Source organism: Wyeomyia smithii, chromosome 3 (assembly GCF_029784165.1).
Source record: "Wyeomyia smithii strain HCP4-BCI-WySm-NY-G18 chromosome 3, ASM2978416v1, whole genome shotgun sequence".
Classification (NCBI taxonomy): domain Eukaryota; kingdom Metazoa; phylum Arthropoda; class Insecta; order Diptera; family Culicidae; genus Wyeomyia; species Wyeomyia smithii.
In genome coordinates, this window is record NC_073696.1 from 86,700,736 (window position 1) to 86,723,751 (window position 23,016).

The window sequence follows — 23,016 nt, forward strand, 5'->3', positions numbered from 1 at the left end:
TCGAGTCTGTCCGTCGAGTGTATACTGCAAAGTGCCAAAGGGTGCTTTAAGAACAAAACGTGTCCCGAAGTAAAGGTGCTCGACTGCAAGCAATTGCGGTCAGCATCGATCATCGGTGGCAAAACAGTATACACTCCGTCAGACTCGTTTCGAGTTACGTTCGCCGGGTCTGCACTACCAAGCCACGTCTCGATCCACCGGGTTCGTCTCCCTGTGAGGCTCTACGTGCCCCGCGTCATGAACTGCCTGAATTGCAAGCAGTTAGGCCATACAGCCGCCTACTGCTGCAATAAGGCACGTTGTGGCAAGTGTGGGGAGTCTCATGCGGAAGATTCTTGCAGTGTTAACGCTGAAAAGTGTATTCACTGCGGAGAAAATCTGCATGAGCTCTCGACATGTGCGGTGTACATGCAGCGCAGGGATAAAATAAAACGGTCTCTCAAAGAGCGTTCAAAGCGTTCCTACGCTGACATGCTGAAGAAGACCGTTACCACTTCTCCCGTTACTTCGAACCCCTTCGATCTGTTGTCCTCTGATGAAACCGATTCTGACGATTCACCAGCGGGAGCATCTTACGCCAATCCTGGGGAGTCTAGAAAGAGGAAAAATATTTCCTCTCCTAAACTTCCCAGAAAAGGTCCTAAGATTTCTCAAAGTGAAATGAAAGTTACAAACAAACCAAACAGTGCTGCGGAAAAACCGAAGCAAACTCCTCCTGGGCTGGCAAATTTAAAGTCCCAGAAGGAGTTCCCAGCACTGCCAGGAACATCTAAAACCCCAGTTGCTCCTTTTACACTCCCAGTTGATGAAACAAACTCTGGATTAGTGAAATTTTCTGACATTGTGGACTGGATTTTTGAAACTTTCAATGTACCCGATCCAATTAAAATTTTTCTTACAGCATTCCTCCCAACAGTTAGATCATTTTTGAAGCAGTTGACTGCCCAATGGCCTCTCCTTGCAGCGATTGTATCCTTCGATGCCTAATTCAACTGCGTATATGAAGGATTCTATCTCTGTCTTACAGTGGAATTGTAGAAGTATTTTACCAAAAATTGATTCGTTTAAAGTTTTGATAAATAAAAACAAATGCGATGCATTTTCCCTTTGTGAAACTTGGCTTACTTCAAATATTGATCTCAACTTCCATGATTTTAATATTATTCGCCTTGATCGAGACACCCCATATGGAGGAGTACTTTTAGGGATTAAAAAGTGCTATTCTTTCTATCGTATTAACCTCCCCTCGATTCCAGGCATCGAAGTTGTCGCATGTCAAATGACAATACAAGGTAAAGAGCTTTGTATTGCCTCAATATATATTCCCCCCAGAGCACAGGTTGGGCAACGGCTGCTCTTTGATTTAATAGAACTTCTTCCCTCGCCACGTTTGATTTTGGGAGACTTCAACTCTCATGGCGTGGCTTGGGGTTCCCCATACAATGATAACCGCTCCTCTTTAATCTATAACCTTTGCGATGACTTCGACATGACTATTTTAAACAACGGTGAAATGACACGTATCCCGAAACCTCCAGCGCGCCCAAGCGCTTTGGATCTATCCTTATGTTCGACGTCGCTACGGTTGGATTGCACATGGAAGGTAATCCTCGATCCTCACGGTAGCGACCATCTGCCTATTCTTATTTCAATTACTAACGGGTCAACTCGCATGCGACCAATTGACATTCCGTATGACCTCACACGAAATGTCGATTGGAAGTTATACGAGGAAAAGATTTCAAAAGCGGTCGAGTCGATTCAACATCATTCACCACTTGAAGAATACAACCTCCTCGCGGGCTTGATTCTCGACGCCGCGTTGCAAGCCCAAACGAAGAAATATCCCGGCGTAACGATCAAAGAACGGCCTCCCACTCCGTGGTGGGACCAAGAGTGCTCCGATGTCTACACGCAAAGATCCGACGCGTTTAAGGCCTACCAGACGGGAGGTATACCTGGCGACTATTTACGGTATTCGGAGCTTGATACCAAGCTTAGAAGCTTGGCTAAAGCAAAGAAACGTGGATATTGGCGTCGGTTCGTGAACGAGACGTCGAGGGAGACATCGATGAGCACTCTTTGGAACACAGCCCGAAGAATGCGGAATCGCGTAACGGTCAACGAAAGCGAGGAGTCTTCAAGTAGGTGGATATTTGATTTTGCCAGGAAAGTATGTCCGGACTCTGTTCCTGAGCAAAATATTGTTCGCGATGCGTCTCCGGGCCACGACGCGATAGAATCACCTTTTACGATGGCAGAACTTTCAGTTGCCCTCCTGTCCTGTAACAATAACGCGCCTGGATTAGATAGAATCAAATTCAACTTGTTGAAGAATCTACCCGGCAATGCCAAGAGGCGCTTGTTGAACTTGTTCAATAAGTTCCTGGAGCAAAACATTGTACCGCAGGATTGGAGGCAAGTGAAGGTGATCGCCATCCAAAAACCAGGGAAACCAGCTTCTAATCACAACTCTTATAGGCCGATTGCAATGCTATCCTGTATCCGGAAATTGATGGAAAAAATGATACTCCGTCGTTTAGACCACTGGGTCGAATCAAATGGTCTACTATCAGAAACTCAATTTGGCTTCCGCCGTGCCAAAGGGACGAATGATTGTCTTGCGTTGCTTTTAACAGATATTCAGCTGGCGTATGCTCGTAAAGAACAAATGGCGTCTGCGTTCTTGGACATTAAGGGGGCTTTTGATTCCGTTTCTATTGACATTCTTTCGGGTAAACTTCACCGACAAGGATTTTCTCCAATTTTGAACAATTTTTTGCACAACTTGTTGTCCGAAAAGCACATGCATTTTACGCATGGCGATTTGGCAACTTTTCGCATTAGCTACATGGGTCTTCCCCAGGGCTCATGTTTAAGCCCCCTTCTTTACAACTTTTATGTAAATGACATCGACGAATGTCTGGCAAATTCATGCACGATAAGACAACTTGCAGACGACAGTGTAATCTCAGTTACAGGAGCCAAAGCTGCCGATTTGCAAGGACCATTGCAAGATACCTTGGACAATTTGTCTGCTTGGGCTTTACAGCTAGGTATCGAATTCTCTCCGGAGAAGACTGAGATAGTAGTTTTTTCTAGGAAGCATGAACCTGCTCAGCTTCAAACACAATTAATGGGTAAAACGATTTCTCAGGTTTTGGTACACAAATATCTTGGTGTCTGGTTCGACTCTAAAGGCACCTGGGGTTGTCACGTGAGGTATCTGATGAAAAAATGTCAACAAAGAGTGAATTTTCTTCGTACAATAACCGGACAATGGTGGGGAGCCCATCCAGGAAACCTTATAAGGCTTTACCAAACAACGATATTGTCTGTTATTGAATACGGGTGTTTCTGCTTCCGCTCCGCAGCAAACACACATTTGATCAAACTGGAGCGAATACAATATCGTTGTTTGCGTATCGCCTGAGTTAAGAGGTTTTAGCTGGAGTACTACCATTGAAAAACCGCTTCTGGAGCCTGTCTTCTCGTATTCTAATCAAATGTGAGGTCTTGAACCGTCCCGTGATTGAAAATTTTGAAAGGTTAATCGAACTTAATTCTCAAACCCGTTTTATGACATTGTATTTCAATCACATGTCCCAAAATATTAACCCTTCTTCGAATATTCCAAATCGTGTCGACTTATCAAATACTTCTGATTCTACTGTGTTTTTCGATACATCCATGATAGAAGAAACTCGTGGAATCCCGGATCATTTACGCGTGCAGCAGATCCCTAAAATTTTTTCCAATAAATATCGAAACATCAACTGCGACAATATGTACTACACTGACGGATCACTTCTTGATGGGTCCACTGGCTTCGGTATCTTCAATAACAATTTAACCGTCTCCCATAAGCTCGATAATCCTGCTTCTGTTTACGTCGCAGAATTAGCTGCAATTCAGTACACCCTAGGGATTATCGAAAAAATGCCCACGGACCATTATTTCATCTTTACGGACAGTCTCAGTTCCATTGAGGCTCTCCGATCGATGAAAGATGTTAAGCACTCTCCGTATTTCCTGGGGAAAATACGGGAACATCTGAGTGCTTTATCCGAAAAATCTACTCAGATTACCTTAGCGTGGGTCCCTTCTCACTGCTCGATACCGGGTAATGAGAAAGCGGACTCTTTGGCTAAGGTGGGCGCAACAAACGGTGATATTTATGAAAGACCAATTGCCTTTAATGAATTTTTCGCACTTGTACGTCAGAATACGATCATCAGTTGGCAAAATGCTTGGACCAGAGGGGAATTGGGAAGGTGGTTACATTCCATAATCCCCAAAGTATCGACGAACCCGTGGTTCAAGGGGTTGGATGTAGGTCGGGATTTCATTTGCGTGATGTCCCGGCTTATGTCCAATCACTATAGATTTGACGCGCTCCTCCGTCGTGTTGGGCTCGGGGAAAGTGGTATCTGTGCCTGTGGTGAAGGTTATCACGACATAGAGCATGTGGTTTGGTCATGCCCTGTACACCGTAACGCCAGGTCTAAATTAATAGCTTCCCTGCAGGCCGAGGGTAGACAGCCGGCTGTTCCTGTTCGTGATGTCTTGGCGAGCCGTGACCTATCCTACATGTCCCTTATATACGTTTTCCTGAAATCCATCCACGCCCCAGTCTAGTCCCGTTCCCCTCCGTCTACACCCAACAAAACGACAAGAACACGTTTGAACCTTAAGCACAAAACCAGCAACCAGACCCCGCACAACAGAACCAGGACCCAAGGACTACGAGCCTCTGTCCCAACTCACGACATCGTGGCTCAGCAGAACGAATCCATACATGCCATTCGACGATTATCAGACGACCATTGAACAACAAAACACTGATTGGAAATCCCATGCTAGTTTTAAGTTAGACTTAATTTCAGCTCGTAGTCGGCAGCGAGGATAAAAAATTTGCTTTAGTTTTTAAGTCATCAGATATAATTGGCGCCGTTAAACATTAAATTGTATTTGTGCCGTGTCAAATAAATGTTATGTGAAGAAAAAAAAAAAAAAAGATTCATATTCTTGATCGTGATAAAATTAAATAACTGTTCTATGCACAAATACGTCAAAGTTCCAGTTTTTCCCGTACCTATATAATAAAACAAAAAACACCTGGAATCTTTGCTCTTTGGCAAATTATGTTGTGCAAGAATAGCACCAAACTCCAAAATTATTAAAGGTGTCGATGCTCTTATTGACAAACGAATAAACATCGGATTCAAGCTTTCAATATTCGTCCATCGTTTAGTATGGCCTTCAAAGAAACTCTGCACTTCATTAATCCATATGCAAAAATCACAAAGCGAAAGACGCGAAGTAGCAAGAAAGCTAGACTAACGGACGACGTTGTTCTAGCAGAAATTGCTGAGTGAGATCTCTCTTGTCAGACTACGTTAATAAATAAAAAGAAGAAAAATGCGAAAAATTACCACTTGAAAGACGGCTCAGCCCGGCTAGAGCCACAGCCATTAATCTAAGCCGAGCCCAACTCCAAACGTTGTTGCGGCGATCGACGAGTGCTTGCCGTGGATAATTTGAGACAAACAATATTAAGTATAAAAACTTGTTCCTTTTTCTTCATTATACAGTCATTATGAAAAAATATATATAAATTGAACGTCAAAAACCTTAAGAGGATGACTTAAAAGGATAAGATGGAAACTGTCTAAACCGTCTCAATTTGAGTTTTTTTATTTGAATCTTGGCACAAACATTCATCTCGTGGATCATAAATATTCAGTTCAAAACGATATAAAAGAGCATATGCTCTAACAAAATCAGTCTAACAAATCCGTGAAATGGATTCCTCTCATTTTATTTTAGGTTTCTAATGAAAGAAGAACCTTGAAGGTTCACTTTAAAGCTCTGAGTTTGGTAACAAGAAATTCTTTTTTGTTGTCTAGGATAAAGAATAGTAGGATGCATTTGGTAGCAATGATAGCACACAAAAAAACTAGAACAGTATTTCAAGTGTAACGAATATGGGAGCGCTATAAAACATGGTTTATTTCATAGATTATCAGGTAAATTTCGTCAAGTTTGCTATATTTGTACTACTGGTCGTTTCCATTAGAGTAGGTAAGCCTTTTTTGTTGATTTGTTCGATGAATTCATTAAAATATGTTTGATCTGTGTATTCACTGCGTGAACGTCGGCTTAACAACATGAAAACGGAAACAAACAACCTACATTTTCAGTCGAATCAGAGGAGCATGAATGGGAAGATATTCTTTTGTAATGTGCTGCGATATTTAACATTTAATGATGAATAAATCAACCAATAATCATATATAACACTTTTTTTATGTAACTGATAAAGCCACAAAAATCAAACAAAACGAAAGCCAGAACCGGAGTAATTTACCCAAGCCAAGCAATTATCACCGCACCGGGAAAATAATTAGAATTTTAATTACCGAACGTCCAGCGTAATTATATCCGATCGTAAATAATATTTCCTCCTTTTTTCTGCTTCTATTCCACTTTTATTCCAGACTGCGATGTCTTTTGCGGCAACTGCAGCGCGGGGAAATATCCGCAGAGCTGCTGCAGAAAAACCTTCACTACGCCGCCCGCGTACTTGAAGCGGTTTTTATCGACGAGACAAAGTAAGTACTACTCTGTACCACTTTTTTTAACTCCACTTGGACTACTTCTGGAGAAAACCATCGCTCTTCTCCGCATCGTGTCGATCAAAAGGAGGCAGCTCTCCGCCTGTTGACGACGCAAACGAAATTAAATTATCACCAGTCACCATCTTCATTTTTCATTCCATCATCGGCGCAGTCGGGGACCAGCTGGCTCCCGCGGGAGTTATACTTCCAGTTCTTGCTGCATAAAATATCATTTTCCGATCGGCGAGTATGGAAATCGTTCTTTCGCTATAGCTGTGGTATTGTTTTTCTGCTTTCTCAGGTTTTTCTCTATAGATGGCAGTTCCATATAAAAATCTCAATTTTCTGATTTAGCTTCACTGAACATATATATAAAACAAATGCAGATAGAAGAATAGATTCTAGTCAAGGAAAGTAAATGGTGTGGGCAAACAAAATGCTTTTATTTCTGTAAAGAGGAAGAAAAATTATTCTTCAAATTTATAAACTCTCATCGGAGTTGAAGTGTTTCAAAAGAGACGCATCATCACTGAAAGTCTAGTCGTAAGAACCTACTTACTCTATTGATTCCTCACGAGGCCGGAAAGATGGGAGGGGAAATTTGCGGTGAGCGCATTAAATTTCAAGCGCGTGATAAACCGTGCAAAGGTAAGTGGGATTCTGTGTTCTCGACAGTAGGTCGAGGGCCTATTTGATGTTCACCCCGCTAACCCGCTAACAACGCAGCTGACCGCATGCGGTCCTTTCGATGACCGTTGCGAGAGGCAAACCGCACGTAGCTTGGCGGATTTCTCCCTGCGGACGTTGAACAGTCGACTCGTTCTGATTTATTGTCACGGCAGTTAGGTTGTGGGTAAATACCACCAAAAGTTATTTTGAAATTAGGCGTGAATTATCAACTCAATAATTTAAGAATTTTTTTATTTCATAAACTTGGAAATAATTCATACGACCTTCAGCATACAGTATTCGAACGATGAAAAGTATTAGTTAATTCATACTGCTGTCAGAATAAACTTTCATGTGTTCATTCCGAAAAGTTTCCCAACAAACTACAATCTATCAGTATCACACTAATACTGCATTATGTAACACTTCTTCCACTAGAGCAATGCCAAGGACTGAGAGCTCATTCATCTTCTTTTTCGCTTCCTCCCAAACCGATATAAATTCCAAAGTTATTAATTATTGCTGCATAACAGAATGAGCCAGCTAACGTTGAGAGCAGTGAAACCAGTGAAAACTTTATATCATACTATCTAACAACCAATTGTATGACACAGCATTTGCCGTGTAACAGGATAAAGCTGCAAGATATAAACCTGCAATAAAATATAAAAACTTTTCAGCGCTGGAACAATGCCATGTCACTAATTCCACTGATTACATCCGAAGAACAAATTTCGAATCGGAGTGACGCCACCAGAGCTAGCATTGAACGGTTTCCACTCGCATGCCAGCTGTATCCATCATCATTATCGTCTTCCATCCATTATTGATAAGCTTAAGATACCAGCAAATCCATAGCAATAAGAAAACTCTTTCTTTTCTTTTCGTTTAATTCTGACCAAATCGTGTAAATAATGCAATTCAAAACCTGCGAAAAAAAAATTAAACCAATCTCACTAACCCTCGCTCTTACTGATAATTGCCATTTTTAATCTCGCTGCCACGATGGCTGACAAATGGCTCTATTTTAAAAATTACAAAAAAAAAACAAACACACACAACCCCCCAAACTGTGCGCTTTGTGTGCACCCGCACTCGGAATGATGAGCAGTCAGGACGATGGTAGTGGCGGTAACGCAGGAAGCACGGGTGGTGGTGGTGGTGGTGGTAAAGCTAATAGTAACAACGTTGGTGCCGTAGGAGATAGTAGCAACGTCAGCAATGTCGTCAATAAGGAACCCCGGCGGGGCGTCACCACATCGGCCCCGCCCACCCACAGTGGCCCAACGGGACCACCGCTCGGGAAGACCATCATTCAAAGGCGAAAGCTACGTGCTCCGGTCTGGGCCAGGTCTCTGTTTAAATCCAAGAAAACCATTTTGTTTTTGCGCTTGATCAACAAATAATATGCCGACTTTCACCTCTACCTAGTCTACTAACTTTAGTTTTCAAATCTTAACACCACTGATATCCGAGTGCCGAGTTGATTTCACCCTGTCCGATTTTATTCCAGATTTTGCTTTAACCTATTCTATACTGCGCGAATGACTAATATTGCACCCCCGATGCATACCCTTTTTCGATCCTTCTATTTTCTAACATCACGTTTTTTTCTCCACACCCTGTGATTAACCTAGCGTAAAACACCAAGCGTACCAAGAGTCACGAGTTGCAACCAAGTCTGTCTCTACTCCTGTCTAGGTGCAAGATTGTGTTTGTCCAGTCAACGCACAGGATGTTAGCCTGTACCAGTTAGGGGATAGTCTAGGACATGTTTTTTATTTTTCTCATAAATGCATGCATTTAATAATAGGGCACCTCCTATAACACATTTCATTGTCTTATCGTCTGTCTGCCGCCGATTTATGTTGAGAGTGTTTGCACTCTCATCGAGTGATTTTATATTTGTAGTTTGTTCCAATATCAAATCATACTAATTTTTCGATCGAAGAGTTCATCATATTCCAAAACATTTCTAGAAGCCTATATAAGTAAGCTCATTTTTTCCCTTTCTCATAGAATAGTGAATAGTACATGAATAATGTACAATGATTTCGATACTATATATTATATTATACAATCATTTTGAATTGTATCTTCAAGTAAGCTCATTTTATCCCTTTCTCATAGAATAGTGAATAGTACATATATAATGTACAGTGATTTCGATACTATATATTATATTATACAATCATTTTGAATTGTATCTTCATAACTGTATATATAAAACGGTTCTCTCCTACATTTAACAAATTTGAAAAAATATGATCTATCAATCTAAATCAATACCAATATCCATTTTTTCTCTAGTGGATAGTCAAGCAAACAATTAAAAGGCGCACTTCAAAATCTAGTATTTTTTAATTAAGTTATTAGCGCCAACGGATTTTAAAATAATATTCTATCTTCCATGAAAAAATGAAATCATTTGAAAAGTTTATAATAATTTATAACAAAAAATCACTGTAGCAGCTTACAAAAAAACAAACGGGCTGATTAAACTTTGAACGCCGGTTACTCGAAATAATGTTTTTGACGCTTGGTTCGGTTTGGCTGCACGCCGACCATATAAGGGATAAATTATTATCTCGTGGTTTAGTTTCTACTGCCTTGGGAACGTGAGCTTGATCAACTAAAAGATTCAGCATCAAATTAGTCTTTTCTGCGGCCTTTATTTCTGGTGAGCTTCCGTACATTCGTTTTGTAACTTGAAAAGTCGGCATAGTCAACATATCGTGGCTCTACCAAATATGTTGAGGCATTAAATCATCTTGATCAATGTTTGAAAAATATATTTTCGAGAGGCCCTCTCTTCACAGAACATTTGTTTTTGACAGCCTTTTTTGACAACATACATTGAAGTAGTAGAAATTATCAAAAACCATCGTGAAGCTTTCTCGTCTGCATTTTGGTTCGGTAAAGCTCCTAATCAAGTCTCCAAAACCGACACAGACCTATATTTATATACGCAATAAAGCAACAGTGACGTAACGTCTAAAATTATTATAACTGTAGCATGCATACAGGGTACGGCAGTAAAAAATGGGAAAACATATGGTCCTTCTTCAAAACCTATTATCTACTACTTTAAGCAATAATTTATTCATTCAAACCAACCTCGGCTTTTCGCGTTCCACTGCTTAGTACCATCCTGTAGGAACTTTTTCATGTGATAAACTGTAGCCAAATGACATCCTACTACCATAGAATCCTTCTTAGACGTCTCCTGGGCGGGCAGCAAACCAATAATCCCTTCTTCGTCATATATATTCACAAATTTGCAATGAAATAATCCCTATGTTTTGATTCATCACTTGAAAGTAAACCTAAACATATACACTAAAAACAGAAATAAGTGATTAGTTACACACAAATAATATTAAAATTAACACACTTTCGCATTTTTTCCTGCCGCACACTGTATGTGTATGTAGATAGTTCAATCAAAAATCATGTATTTTCCGCGATCAGAACTTATTTTTTTTGATAACTTCAGGAACGTATAGGTTGAAAAGGGGCGAGTTTTAACTTCAAGGAAAAGTATTGACATGATGTCAATACTTTTTCTTGAAGTTACGCTGAAGTTATACACACTCTTGTAGGATCCATTTGTCCCAAATTATCCATATTAGAGTACGGCGAGCATATGTTGTGTTAAGAGTTAGAGGAATAGCTAATCTGGCTAAGTTTTAGAACGTGCAAAAAAATGAAACTTTGCTGAACAAACGAAGTTCCTATCTTCATTGGGTACAGAGTTACAGAGTATTTTATTTAAAAAGTTACTCAAAAGTTAGTTTTTTGTACTTGACTTTTGTTAGTTATGTTTTACAAGAAAACGTTGTTCTAAAGAAGCATTTGGGCATACAAAACAGACGTTTTTGTTAAAGGCCACACATCTCAAGAACGTTTCCTTACAAAGTTATAGCATATTTAAAAAAATTAAATATAATATAACTTCGCAAGAGGAAACCCTGGAGATTTATGACCTATGATAAAAATGTGTAGTTTGTGCGCCCTAACAATTCTTTCGAACAACACTTTCGTGTAAAATGTAACTAACAAAAGTTAAGTACGAAAAACTGAATTTTAAATAAGTTTCATATAATATATTTTATAACTTTGTACCGAATGAAGATAAGATTTTCATTTTATTATTAAAGTTTCATATTTTTTAATTTTCTAAAATTTTCCTGGATAACCCATTCATCTATCTCTTAACACGAAAAGGTAAGTTTTTTTTATTTTTAGTATAATAAACTTTTCATAATTTTTGTCAATTTGCGATTATGTGGGTCATTTATACAAACAATTGTTCCGAAGATATTATTAAGCTAAAATGAAGGTTAACAGCGCTATGGAGTTAAGTTCCACTTTTCATCTTATTGGTCCACTGCACGTAAGACGGTCTCCATATAGAAGAGTGGCCAAAATTACAAAAATGCGAATTTCATACTTGGAAAGTATTGAACACATAATTCCATAGTTTTTTATCTATATTTCCATAATTTGTCAATGAAATCTTGATATATTAGACGGTTTATGTTGAAAAACGCCTCCAAAGTTACCTCTTTCAAAAATAAAAGAAAACAGTTTTTTCTGAAGATTTTGAAATATATAAAATCCTACAAAAGCTGGTATGGCATGTTTGCACACAATTAAGAGCTTATTATATTAGCTTCCTAAAACCGGACGAATATTTAATAACCCTGCAGAAAGTGCCGCAGACCACGTAGAAAATATTCGGAATTTTCCTAATTTTGACCATTAAAAACATCAATTATAAACACGTGTAAGCACAGCTCCTGATAGTGTGCATGAGAGCCCTATTTGTGCCCTTCAAGAATCAATGTGAATAGTTCGCGGAAAATTTGCGTTTTTGCAAAATTAGATGATCAAAAGTTTTTCATATTTTCTGTATATTTTAAGTTTTTGGGTGATTTATCGACGAAATTCTTCGTATACAACACCAATTTAGTCCAGAACACATTGAAAATACGTAGTAGAATTATTCGTTTGTATACACTGACAAGTTTTTTTATTGTTTCGAAAAAAAACTGAGATATGCCTCAATTCACGTGGTTTAGGGACAGCCCCTTGTCACTATAATACATTCTCATATGTCAAAATCATCTACAGAAGGAAACTCCCAATTTGACAACAACAAAATTATTTTGGCCGTAAATTTTAATTTTCCGACCATTGTGCACTGTGCAGCAGTGTTCTGGGCAAAATTAAACATTACAGCATTTTTAAGAAATAAAGTTAAATTTGCTCTGATTTTAAGGGATCTTCTTCTTCAAGTTTCTCCATGTCTCCGGATTAAAAAAATAATATCAATTTTGAGCGCCAGTGTCGCCAGCTATGTTGTTTTTACATTTGAAATTCGAACTGCGTTTTCGACAAATAAGTATTTTTTTAATTTTGACTTTTACTATTTCAACGTGTTTCTTAGTAAATTTCACCCGAAGAATACTTACTACCCACAGCACAGTGAAGCAACCTCATACAAAGGCTGGCCAAGCAGAAAAAGTGTTGATAAATGTGACGAAAAAATGCTATTCACCTGATTTTGGGGTGCTGTACACGAATCTGGCATCCATTTTTAATTTGGTGCTCTATGGAGCACGTGACCTAATGTTTAATGAATCTTTGGCACTTTTATCCTGATTACGAGCAACGCTACAGGGCGTCCTCCTCACTGAAAAAAAATTTCGTAGTTTTTGCTCGACCTCGAACATTAAAACAACATAGGTAATAAAATCTAATTTCACATCAAAACAATCATCATCTTCTTTTTCATCAGCATCATCATCTTCCTTTTCTTCTTTTTTTTATCTTCATAACTGTGATCAGATTCATCATCAGCTTTCCCTGATTCAATAAATGTTTTCTTCAATAAAAATTCACTTCATCCGGAAGTTTTTTACAATTCTTTTCACCTTTTTAAAAAAAATGTGGCATTTTGCGCAGTTTTGCGCTGCAGCGGACAGTATGCATTTGAAAGCTTTCATTTATACCTAATTTTTGGATGTAGTCACAACCGTGGCAAACTGCGACAACAAAACTTTTAAGCTGCTTTTCTACAAAAAATCACTATTTTTATTAATTTTTTTAATGTCAGGCCTACTATGACCAAACGCTACAATATCTAATGAAAGAAATTTGTTTAACACAGTATTTTGAAAAACTTTTCCTTTGACGCCAAAAAACCAGGCTATCATTAAAGCTGCATAGCATTTCAAAGTAATGTACCGTAAACTGGGGTGACATTGATCACCCCTTTGATCACGCTACCTCTTTTTTGAAATTGTGTTAAAAAAAAGCGTTCGTATTGTTTGGGATTTGTCGTGATTGTGTTGATATATGTCTACCTTGCTGCTGTTCATGCTGTTGCTGCTACTTAAGAAATGTTTTTCATGCTAAAATATTAATTAAAAATAAAATTATTTTTGGCGATTTTTGTTGCATACAAACAATCGGTTCAAGAAGATTCAAAACAACAAGTTGCAATACGTGAAGTTTTTTTCAATTTTGTTCCCAGATGAGTTCTCAAGATGAACAAATATTATGACAATGATTTTCATTATTATTTCTGCAAGTTTCTCCTCGAAGTCAATGTTGAGTCCCAATAATCTCCACAGCGTATTACATATTTTCTTTTTAACAACAACCAATTTGAACTATTGCATGAGCCATATTCCACGTGGACTAGTTTTTGATGATTTTAGATCACCTTCCTTCTCCGTGGATAATCCTTCATATATTTTCAAAAAATTGTGTATAAATCATGGACATTCACCAACATAAACTGTTCGCGTAGAATGTGAATGGCCCCCAAATTGCTTTCCATATTTATCAACTCGTTTAAAAGTCGTTTTTGGCTGTTTAATTTAGTTAACGCAGCAGAGTTTTACTCCAAATTCATCAAAATAATGAAGGGATCAAAGTCACCCCGGAATAATGATGGGTGTAAAAATTTTAGAGCATAAAAACAGCGAAATTGTTGCTAAATTTTTGGAGTAGTGATTTGATCTTGCTCCATGCATGCCAGTACGTATTTTAAAGATATCAAACAAGATTGTATTAAGTATATTCTGAAAATATTTGAAATACATTCAAAAGTCGCCTTAGTTTACGGTACTTTTTTCATAAAATGTGTAAAAAAATGTCAGTATTCCAAGCTTTGAAAAGTCATAAAAAATTAGATTTCATGATATTGCACCCAAATTTTAAATTTAAGCACTTGAATATTATAGAAATAAAAGAAAAATATTATAAAACAGCTGACGTAAAAAAAATTTAGGCTGATGGCCAGCGATTCCCCACTGTGCACAAGTGTCATAAACCAAACTCGAATGACAGCCCTTTAAAGAAATAAAAACAAATTTCTTCTGATTTGTTTATAATTTCTATTTTTACTTTTTCTATACCACTAAAACTGTTATGTTTATGCATATTCTGAATGATGCAATAGAAGGAAATTAGCAAAAAAATTAAGAAACTATATAAATTTAATCGGAGGAACTTGATTATCAATTTCTTACTGTAGGTACCAGGCCTCTTAATCATTTTTACACCAGGAACAGCGTTGTCAGCAAACTGCTTCAATTGATCAACTTTTGGCTACATGTTCACAAATACATAATATTTGACCAAAACAAAGATTGTCGTTTTTAGAATTCGGATTTTATTTTCTGGTGTTGTCAAAAAAGGAACGTCTCACGAAGCAAGAGGTGGTTCAGTCAGCACCAAAGTTGGAATTCTCCATAGTAACCTTATATGAACTATACATCATTTTTTATGCATAACTGTGCATACCCGGGGGTGCGGCAGGAAAAAAAGCGAAAATGTGTGATCTTTAATATTGAGTTAATTTGTATAATCAATCACTTAGTTCTGATAATTTCTGTTACCATGTACACGGCAAGGTTTACTTTCAAGTGGTCAGAACATCGGAGTTATTTCATTGCAAATTCGTGAAAATGTATGACGGAGATGGCATAATTGGTATGCTGCTAGCCCAGTCCTAGTTACAATATTGGTTTTATCAAGATTTAATAGCGTTTAATACAACCAAACAGCGCTATAAAACTTTGATAAAGCCAGTTTTGTTACTTGGGAGGAGCAGGCATGCCAATGCAATGGTACAGTCTTTTTTTACTATCTGCTAAGGGTTTTCTTTCCTGTTGCTGTTTATTCGTGATACCTATCGTGCTAGCAGTCCGATAGTCACATTGAGAACGTATTGGCAATGGAGCATCACAAAAGGAAACGAAAAATGTACTCCGTGTTTCTATTCGGCATTATTTGGAGGATGTCTTCGGGATTGCGAATGTAGAAAAGAGAAGCTGTTTTTTATACAGAAGTTCGTGTCCGCACTACACAAACAGCGCGTGTCGGTAACAGCTCGAACCCACCGGAGACATTTTCCCTCTCTTTTTTTATTTGCCTATGGTGAATGTCGAGTGACGGTCGTTAAAAAAGGCTGTCGGAAGAAGAAGCGTAAGGACTGCTCGGCAACTCACCGACAGCCTTCGTGCAAAGAAAAGCAAACTCGGCAATAGAGCGACTGTGCACTGAAGGATGTTTGTATCGCATATCGAATGTTATATGCAACCATACATGCTATCGTCGACATGGGAATAAGGTGAACAACAAAGAAAAAAAACATCGTGTATAAGGAACTAGACGGCAACTTTATAGTCACAATATATTTTATCTGTCGGCTGTCTTCAGAATGTCTTTTGGCCACAGTTTATTGCATCAAAAAGTCTCTGCAGGATGGTCCTAAGCAGTGGAAAGTGAAAAGTGCAAATTGACATCACTGCTTGAAGTAGTAAAAAATGGGGTACGAAAAAGTACCATACGTTTTCGCTTTTTTTTCTGCCGCACCTTGTATGTATTTTACGGTTATGATAATCAGAGATGTAACGTCACTGTTTGCTTTATTCCGTATTATTTTGCACACACAAGTAAGCGGTCTGTTTGAGCACACCTCGTATCGATTTTGAAGACTTGGTTGGGAACATTTCCGAAGCAAAATGCAGACGACAAAGCTTTACGTGGTTTTAAAATTTGCGAATTTTTAATTTATGTTATCAAAAACACTATCAAAAAAGAATTACTTGCAATATTCTTACCTCTGAATGTTTTTAGAACTGAATGGTCTGGAGTTCTGAATGTCATAGGTATAAAATGTATGCTTCTTTGAACTACTCTTAAATTCAAATAATACTGAACAAGATGATTATAATCATTCATTAATTCGGCCAATATGCGACATTCGCCTCTACAACGAATTTTTTAGGTAACTTTAACGTCAGAAACAAACGTTTAAAATTCATCAATTACGTAAGTAGTTATCACAATATGGGGAATCTCCGCCTTTTGATGCTTTTAACCGAACTCTCGAAATATGTAATTTTGAGTTTGGAGATTTATCTGATTTTATGTTTTTTTTTGTACGATTGCAGAGCGGATAAGAAATCAAAGACATGAAACAGAAAGCGTAACTTGGAAATAGGAACTTTTTAAATCACAAATTTTGATGCATAATGGGTTATATTTTTCAGAACACACTGTAGAAGTCGACGCGGAACCTATAAAACTAAAGTTCAAACTTGTTTCATACATTCGGAAATATAAATGAACATTCTGACAGATATATTATCGATCATTTCCGGCGAAGTGAAAAACAACATCCGTGCCAAAACGAAATAGTTTGCCGGCTTGACGAGCCCTCCTGTAGCATTGGGCTGTCACGGTGAATATTTCTTGTCCGATGTTTTCGTCTCTTCTGGTTCCCATTTGGCAGACTAACTTCTTGAACTTTTCCGAGATTACGATAGACTTAGACCGAATCCTTGTTTCTTTCTTGCTCATTATTTTAATCAGTTTTCCACAATTGCTCTTACGGGCCGCTGCTGGAACACGATAAACTTTTCTCACAAAAATAACCCGAATCTGAAGCAAGTCTAGCGGTTTAATTCCGGGGGCTTTTTTAATTCGGTTAATGTTTCTCTCTGCACGTTCGTGGTATACCTGTATATAAACACCTCGTCTTTTTCTAAAAAACCATACATCCTTTTTGTGGATAAAACTATTAAAATAATTTAGAATGAGATAACATTTGGATCCAGTAAATTATTGTACGAGGAAAGTTTTCAAAACAAAACATTAACATCGGTCGTGCTGGCTGATTAAAAAAATAAACATTTCATAGTGCAGCTGAATCTAGTCGCTATCGACCACGTTTTTTACAAAAAAAAAAGTCAAAGATACCCAAATAGAACGAATCGTCAATCATGCTATCGAAATAAAAAAAAAACATCTTCAAAGACGTGATGTCTGCAATATTGCCAGGATACCTTCGCATAAGTTGAGTCTTGAAGTGGGTTCAATATCAAGCAGCATCAAGTTGCAACGACAGTATTTTCTATCAACATTTTTCTATCTAAACGGCTTTTTTTTGAAACTGCGTAAGTACTCGTACCATTGAACATCGATTTTCTTGTTAAAAATAAAACAAAAATGTCACTCGATGTCACGTACCACGGGATTAAACTGGTTTCATTGCAATGACGCGTTTAAAAGTCACAACCAACTGTACCATTACCATCGACTACAGCACCAACTTCGTATTCACTATATCAGTAGAAAAACTTAATATCTTTCAGCTGTGTCATCCCGTAACCGTAGCAACCTTTCCATCGTAGACTCGCAATTGTTTGTGATTTTTTCTCATGTTCTCAAACCGCTACCGGAAAAATGCGACATCGTGACTTTTAACTTGATAGTCTTCGGAGAGTGGATGCGAAAAAATTGTTTCACTCTTCGGAATGGAATGCAAAACGTGAAGATTTTTTTCTTCTCATCGTTTGGGTGCTAGGGAATTATCCAAAACAGGTACATTAGTTTGTATTACGAAGCTACTGCTGGTCACGTATCGAGCTGTTTAGACGACCTTAAAACGATTTCTGATTTTTTTCCAATATTTGATGGCTATCTGATGTAAAAAATTAACAAATGGAGGCGCGTGGTTTCCAGTGAGCACTATTACATTCACCGAAAACCATGCGCTCTCACTGATTAAAACATTCAAACTTACTACAGTTTTCCCACTCCATCGCGCGTGTAGTATCATTACTGAACATAATAGCCAAAAGCTTTAAGTGTCTCGCGAACGTTGTTCGCTATCTCTTTTAGCAATCTACGGTCTTCGGGTGATGAAGCCTTCGCCAACTTTTATGTCTCTCTAGCCGGCCGGTGATAAAACGATTGTTTCCACGTTTCCGACTTGGAATTCCGGCGTTCGCCACAGTGCAAAGCAAACAAGGGTCGCGCAATAGCGGCCAAACTGTGCAGCTGCGATTTATTGTTTCACCTTTAAATGCCCCTTGACAGGCGTAGCTTTTCGGGCGCAGCGGCGAAAGGCCTTTGGAATACAGAATGAAAAATAAATAAAACACCCGAAGGTTACTTTCAGCACGCCATTGTTCTGCAGAGTAATTAAAAGTTTTATCATTCGGAATTGCACAACTGTACGACAGTTGAACGCTTCCGAAATACAATTTTTTTTTTTTTCATATTATGATATCGATTGAAAAATGTTCACCGAAAATCGAAGGCGATTTTTTTACAGGTTATTCAGGTAATTTTTCGTCCCGTAGTTACCTATCGCTAGAAGCAGTTAACTTGAACACTCTGTCTTTTTCCGCCATGGTTTTCAATTTCGTCATGCTCTATATATTTCAACTCTTTTTATTCAATTTTAGCCCAATCCATCGTTCCAAGTACGATGCGATTCCGTTTGCACAAGACCTGAAACCACCAACGTCCGAGGACGTGCACGCGCCCATCGTTAGGTCTGTGAATTTCCCATAACTTGTCTGTCCATATGCTAATGCAGTATTCGTTCGTTGGCTAGCTGTAATCGATCGATGGAATTTGTAAAACTAGGTGTTATTCAGTATTCTAGAGTATACATAGTTTGAATTGGGCTGCCTTCGGCTGCAGTACCACTTTGATGTTGTTTAGTAGGACTACAAGTAGGAGATCAGACCGCAAAACTCTCCGAAACCATTTGAAACTATTCAACTGTACATATCCACATAATGAAACATTGATGTAGTACTTGTTAATACACCTACAATTTGGAATCCATCGGTCAAATGGTACTGAACGGATTTATGGCGAAATTAAGACCTAAACCTTTTTTGGCATGATTATAATCAGCACAGTAACCACAGGTGCACAATTTTCGACCTGAACCTGAATTCGACGAATTGAAGCTAATAAACTACAAAGCAATACGAACATTTCCATTACATAACGCTTATAAACCACAACCAGAACATTATCCGTGCTTTGAAAACTCGGACAAGTTCGCCATCGTTTAACTCGTGGTCTAAAAACGAAAAAAACACATTTGTTGTATAATTTGTACCCACTCTAGTTGTGTGTATTTATGTGTGTATGCTCCACGTAGACTCTGTGTAACTTCCACTGGAAATAAAATTCGCTCCAAACAGGAAATTGTGCAGGTGGCATTGTAAATTACTGGGACAACCGGGAACAGAACGTTTATGTCGTAGCAACGTTCAACGCAACTCGTTTACCAGCGTCCAACCGGAGCCAGCTAGGGTCAGGAAATGGATTCATTTTATGTTTTGCGGCTACTCGGTGGTGAACAATTTTCAGCACAAAACCTGAACCTATTTTCTATCGATATTGGAACCAAATCGGACATTCTGTTTGCTGGTCGCTAGTCTATGTCCCCGGTTGACCGGTTTACCGAACACAGTAATGAGGCGATGCAGTGCTGTTCGCAGGCATGTAATGAAACAGAAAGGCAGACTAGCGACCCTGGGCGGAAATTATGGCAATTTAATTCACATTGGGGACGACGATTGGGGAGCGTTCTGCTTGAAACAATTATTAAAATGAAATATCGATCATTCTTTTACATGGAAGCCTTCACTATTTTCACAAGATTGTTAGGCATTTTTACGGATTTTCACATGCTTTTGTAAAAATTTAAATTAAATGTTTTGATTGAATGTATTACATTCCAGAGTATTGCACTGCTGGTCTGTCCATACACTTATAAAGCAACGTCAGTACACGACAATCTGTTCTGTTGAAAAGACAGAAAAGACCTCGCTTTGCTCGTTAACATGTTTATTTTATAAAACTTTGAATAATTTACAATATGACGATTTTTCTTATTGGTTTTGTTTTTTTTTTCTCATTAAGTCTCAATAGGCTCAACACTGTTAGGGGCCATCCACATACCACGTGGACAGCTTTGGGGGGGGGGGGGTGGCTAATGTCCACGGTCCATACAATTTTTTTAGAATTTATATGGGCAGTTGTCCACGGAGGGGGAGGGGGGCGTCAAAATTGTTAAAAATCTGTCCACATGGTATGTGGATGGCCCCTTACCAAAGCTGCTAAAAAGTGATCAAAACTATTTCGACCCAAAAAAATGGGTTTAAAGCCGAAGTGTCTTCAGCAAAATTATTCTATCAATTATTCTTCATGTCAGAGAGATATTTTGTTATTACTCGACCTAAAAATGGGAAACGAGTTTTACTTTTCCTATTTTTACAAATAAAAATCTACTTTTTACGACAAAAATGTGGCATCTTTTATAAGAAACAAATTTGTCGAAGGCACCATACTTCTATCTGCCTATTCAAATGGACTTTGGCGGAGTTTCATACAGAATAACAATTGAAATCTTGATTTAGTTTAATTTAACTTTTTATAGTGCTTTTCTACAATTTATCAATATTTTACAATGTTTTTTCTATACCAAAACACACAATTTTACCTAAATTTATTTTCATTTTTATTTTATTTTAAATATATTTTCATCTTTTTTACTACTTTAGTTATTAAAGATTTCTATCAAAGTAATGCACTAATTTTTCAGCAGAAATCTTCTCAGATAGATAAACACCTATGTCTGGATTGAGTAATTTTTGACTTATATTTTAATATAGAATTGATTTTGTCTGTAAATATTTGCAGATTTGGTAGACATCTGTTAGAAAATTATTGTATAATTTTAATACAACTCTATAATAAATAAAGAAATATGAGAGATAAAAATCCACTTTTTTCTGTAAATTGTGTGTTTTGCTATAGCAAACTTCATTGTGAAACACTGAAAAATTAAAAAAAATGAAATTATATTATTTCAAAGATTATCTATAGAAGCTCCACACAACTCCATTTAAATAAGCTGATAGAGATATGGTGTCTTCGACAAAGTTGTTTTTTTTTTTGAATGAGCTATAACTTTGCCGAACAATGTGAATTTTTGTAGAACGAGATTAATAAAATTTGTTTCTCTCTTTTAGCTAGATTAACCACTAAATTAGGACTTACATAATATAGGGAATGATTATTGTAATAACTAGACACTACGGCTTTAAAATAGTATTTCATGGGCCAAAATCATTTAGAACACATTTTTGCAGCTTTGAAAACACTGTGCAGTGCTTTATATACTTTCTGTTTAACGACAACTCTCAAAAACCGAGATCCCATAACCCATAAACCCATTAACCCATAGAAAAATGTTTTTCAAAAAAATCGACTAGGAAACATTATAAACAGAGGATCTTCTTTTTGACATAAAAGAGATTAAAAGAAATATATTAAAGAATATTTGGATGTAAAGAAACATAGACGGTTTGCCGCTTCCATGAATATTTTTAATGGTTTATTTCTTCATATTATCGACTCACACATCAATTGCGAATATTAAACAAATTCGAATCTTTTTGCCTTTCTCCTGGAAAGGTATAGCAATCACTGGAAAAACCAAGGGTATAAAAGTGCTCCAAAGGGTCGAATATCGTATATCAATCGACTTAGTTCGACGAGCTGAGCATTTTCTGTATGTGTGTGTGTATGTGTGTGTATGTGTGTGTGTGTATGTGTGTGTGTGTGTGTAACGCTCTCCCAATTTCACTCGAATTTCTCAGAGATGGCTGGACCGATCTTCATGAAATTAATTGCAAATGACAGGTCTAGTTGCCCAATAAGACCCTATTCAATTTCATTGTAATCGGATTTTTAGTTTAGAGGTTATGTTTAAAAATGTGAAAATCACGAAACATCAATATCTCAGAAACTGATAAACCGATTTTAACAAAATTGGTTTTAAATGAACGAGCTACTTAAAAAACCCTTAACTTTTGAGTTTCATGAAGATTGAACGTGTGGTTCAGAAGTTATTTAAAGAAACGTGTTCTGGAGAGTGCTTAATCTCAATCATGTTTCTCAGAGAAGGCTGAACCGATTTCCACAAAGTCAGTGTCATTTGGAAGGTCTAATAATCCCATAAGATCCTATTGATTTTTTTTGCAATCGGACTATTACTTTGCCTGTTATGTCTAAAAATGTGAAATCCAGCTTTGAAAAGTAACATATTCCGAAGACTACTCAAACTCACTCACTTTTCTCAGAGATGACTGAACCGATTTCCACGAAATTAGTGTCAAATGAAAGGTCTAGCTGACTCATAACACCCTATTGAATTTCAATGTAATCGGTCTGTTACTTTGTCTGTAATGTATCAAAATATGAAAATCACGAAACTTCATTATCTCAGAAAGTACACAACCGATTTGAAAAATATAGGTATCAAATGAACGGGCTAGTTAAAGGTTAATTGATGAATTTTATCGTGATTAAACACGTGGTTCAAAAAATG

General features: G+C 37.6%; 1 protein-coding gene across 10 annotated transcripts in view; it reads left to right on the forward strand.

The window, feature by feature from the left end:
* Nucleotides 1–23,016, forward strand: part of LOC129727122 (dual specificity calcium/calmodulin-dependent 3',5'-cyclic nucleotide phosphodiesterase 1A-like) — a 601,383-nt gene that overhangs the window by 491,145 nt on the left and 87,222 nt on the right. For 8 of the 10 annotated variants that reach the window (XM_055684608.1, XM_055684609.1, XM_055684600.1 and 5 more), the window contains 3 exons: nucleotides 6,501–6,614; nucleotides 8,401–8,640; nucleotides 19,064–19,153. In XM_055684608.1, the coding sequence (XP_055540583.1) occupies nucleotides 6,501–6,614; nucleotides 8,401–8,640; nucleotides 19,064–19,153 (444 nt within the window). The remainder of the gene's footprint in view (nucleotides 1–6,500; nucleotides 6,615–8,400; nucleotides 8,641–19,063; nucleotides 19,154–23,016) is intronic. The other 2 variants (XM_055684604.1, XM_055684605.1) reach the window with 2 other exon arrangements.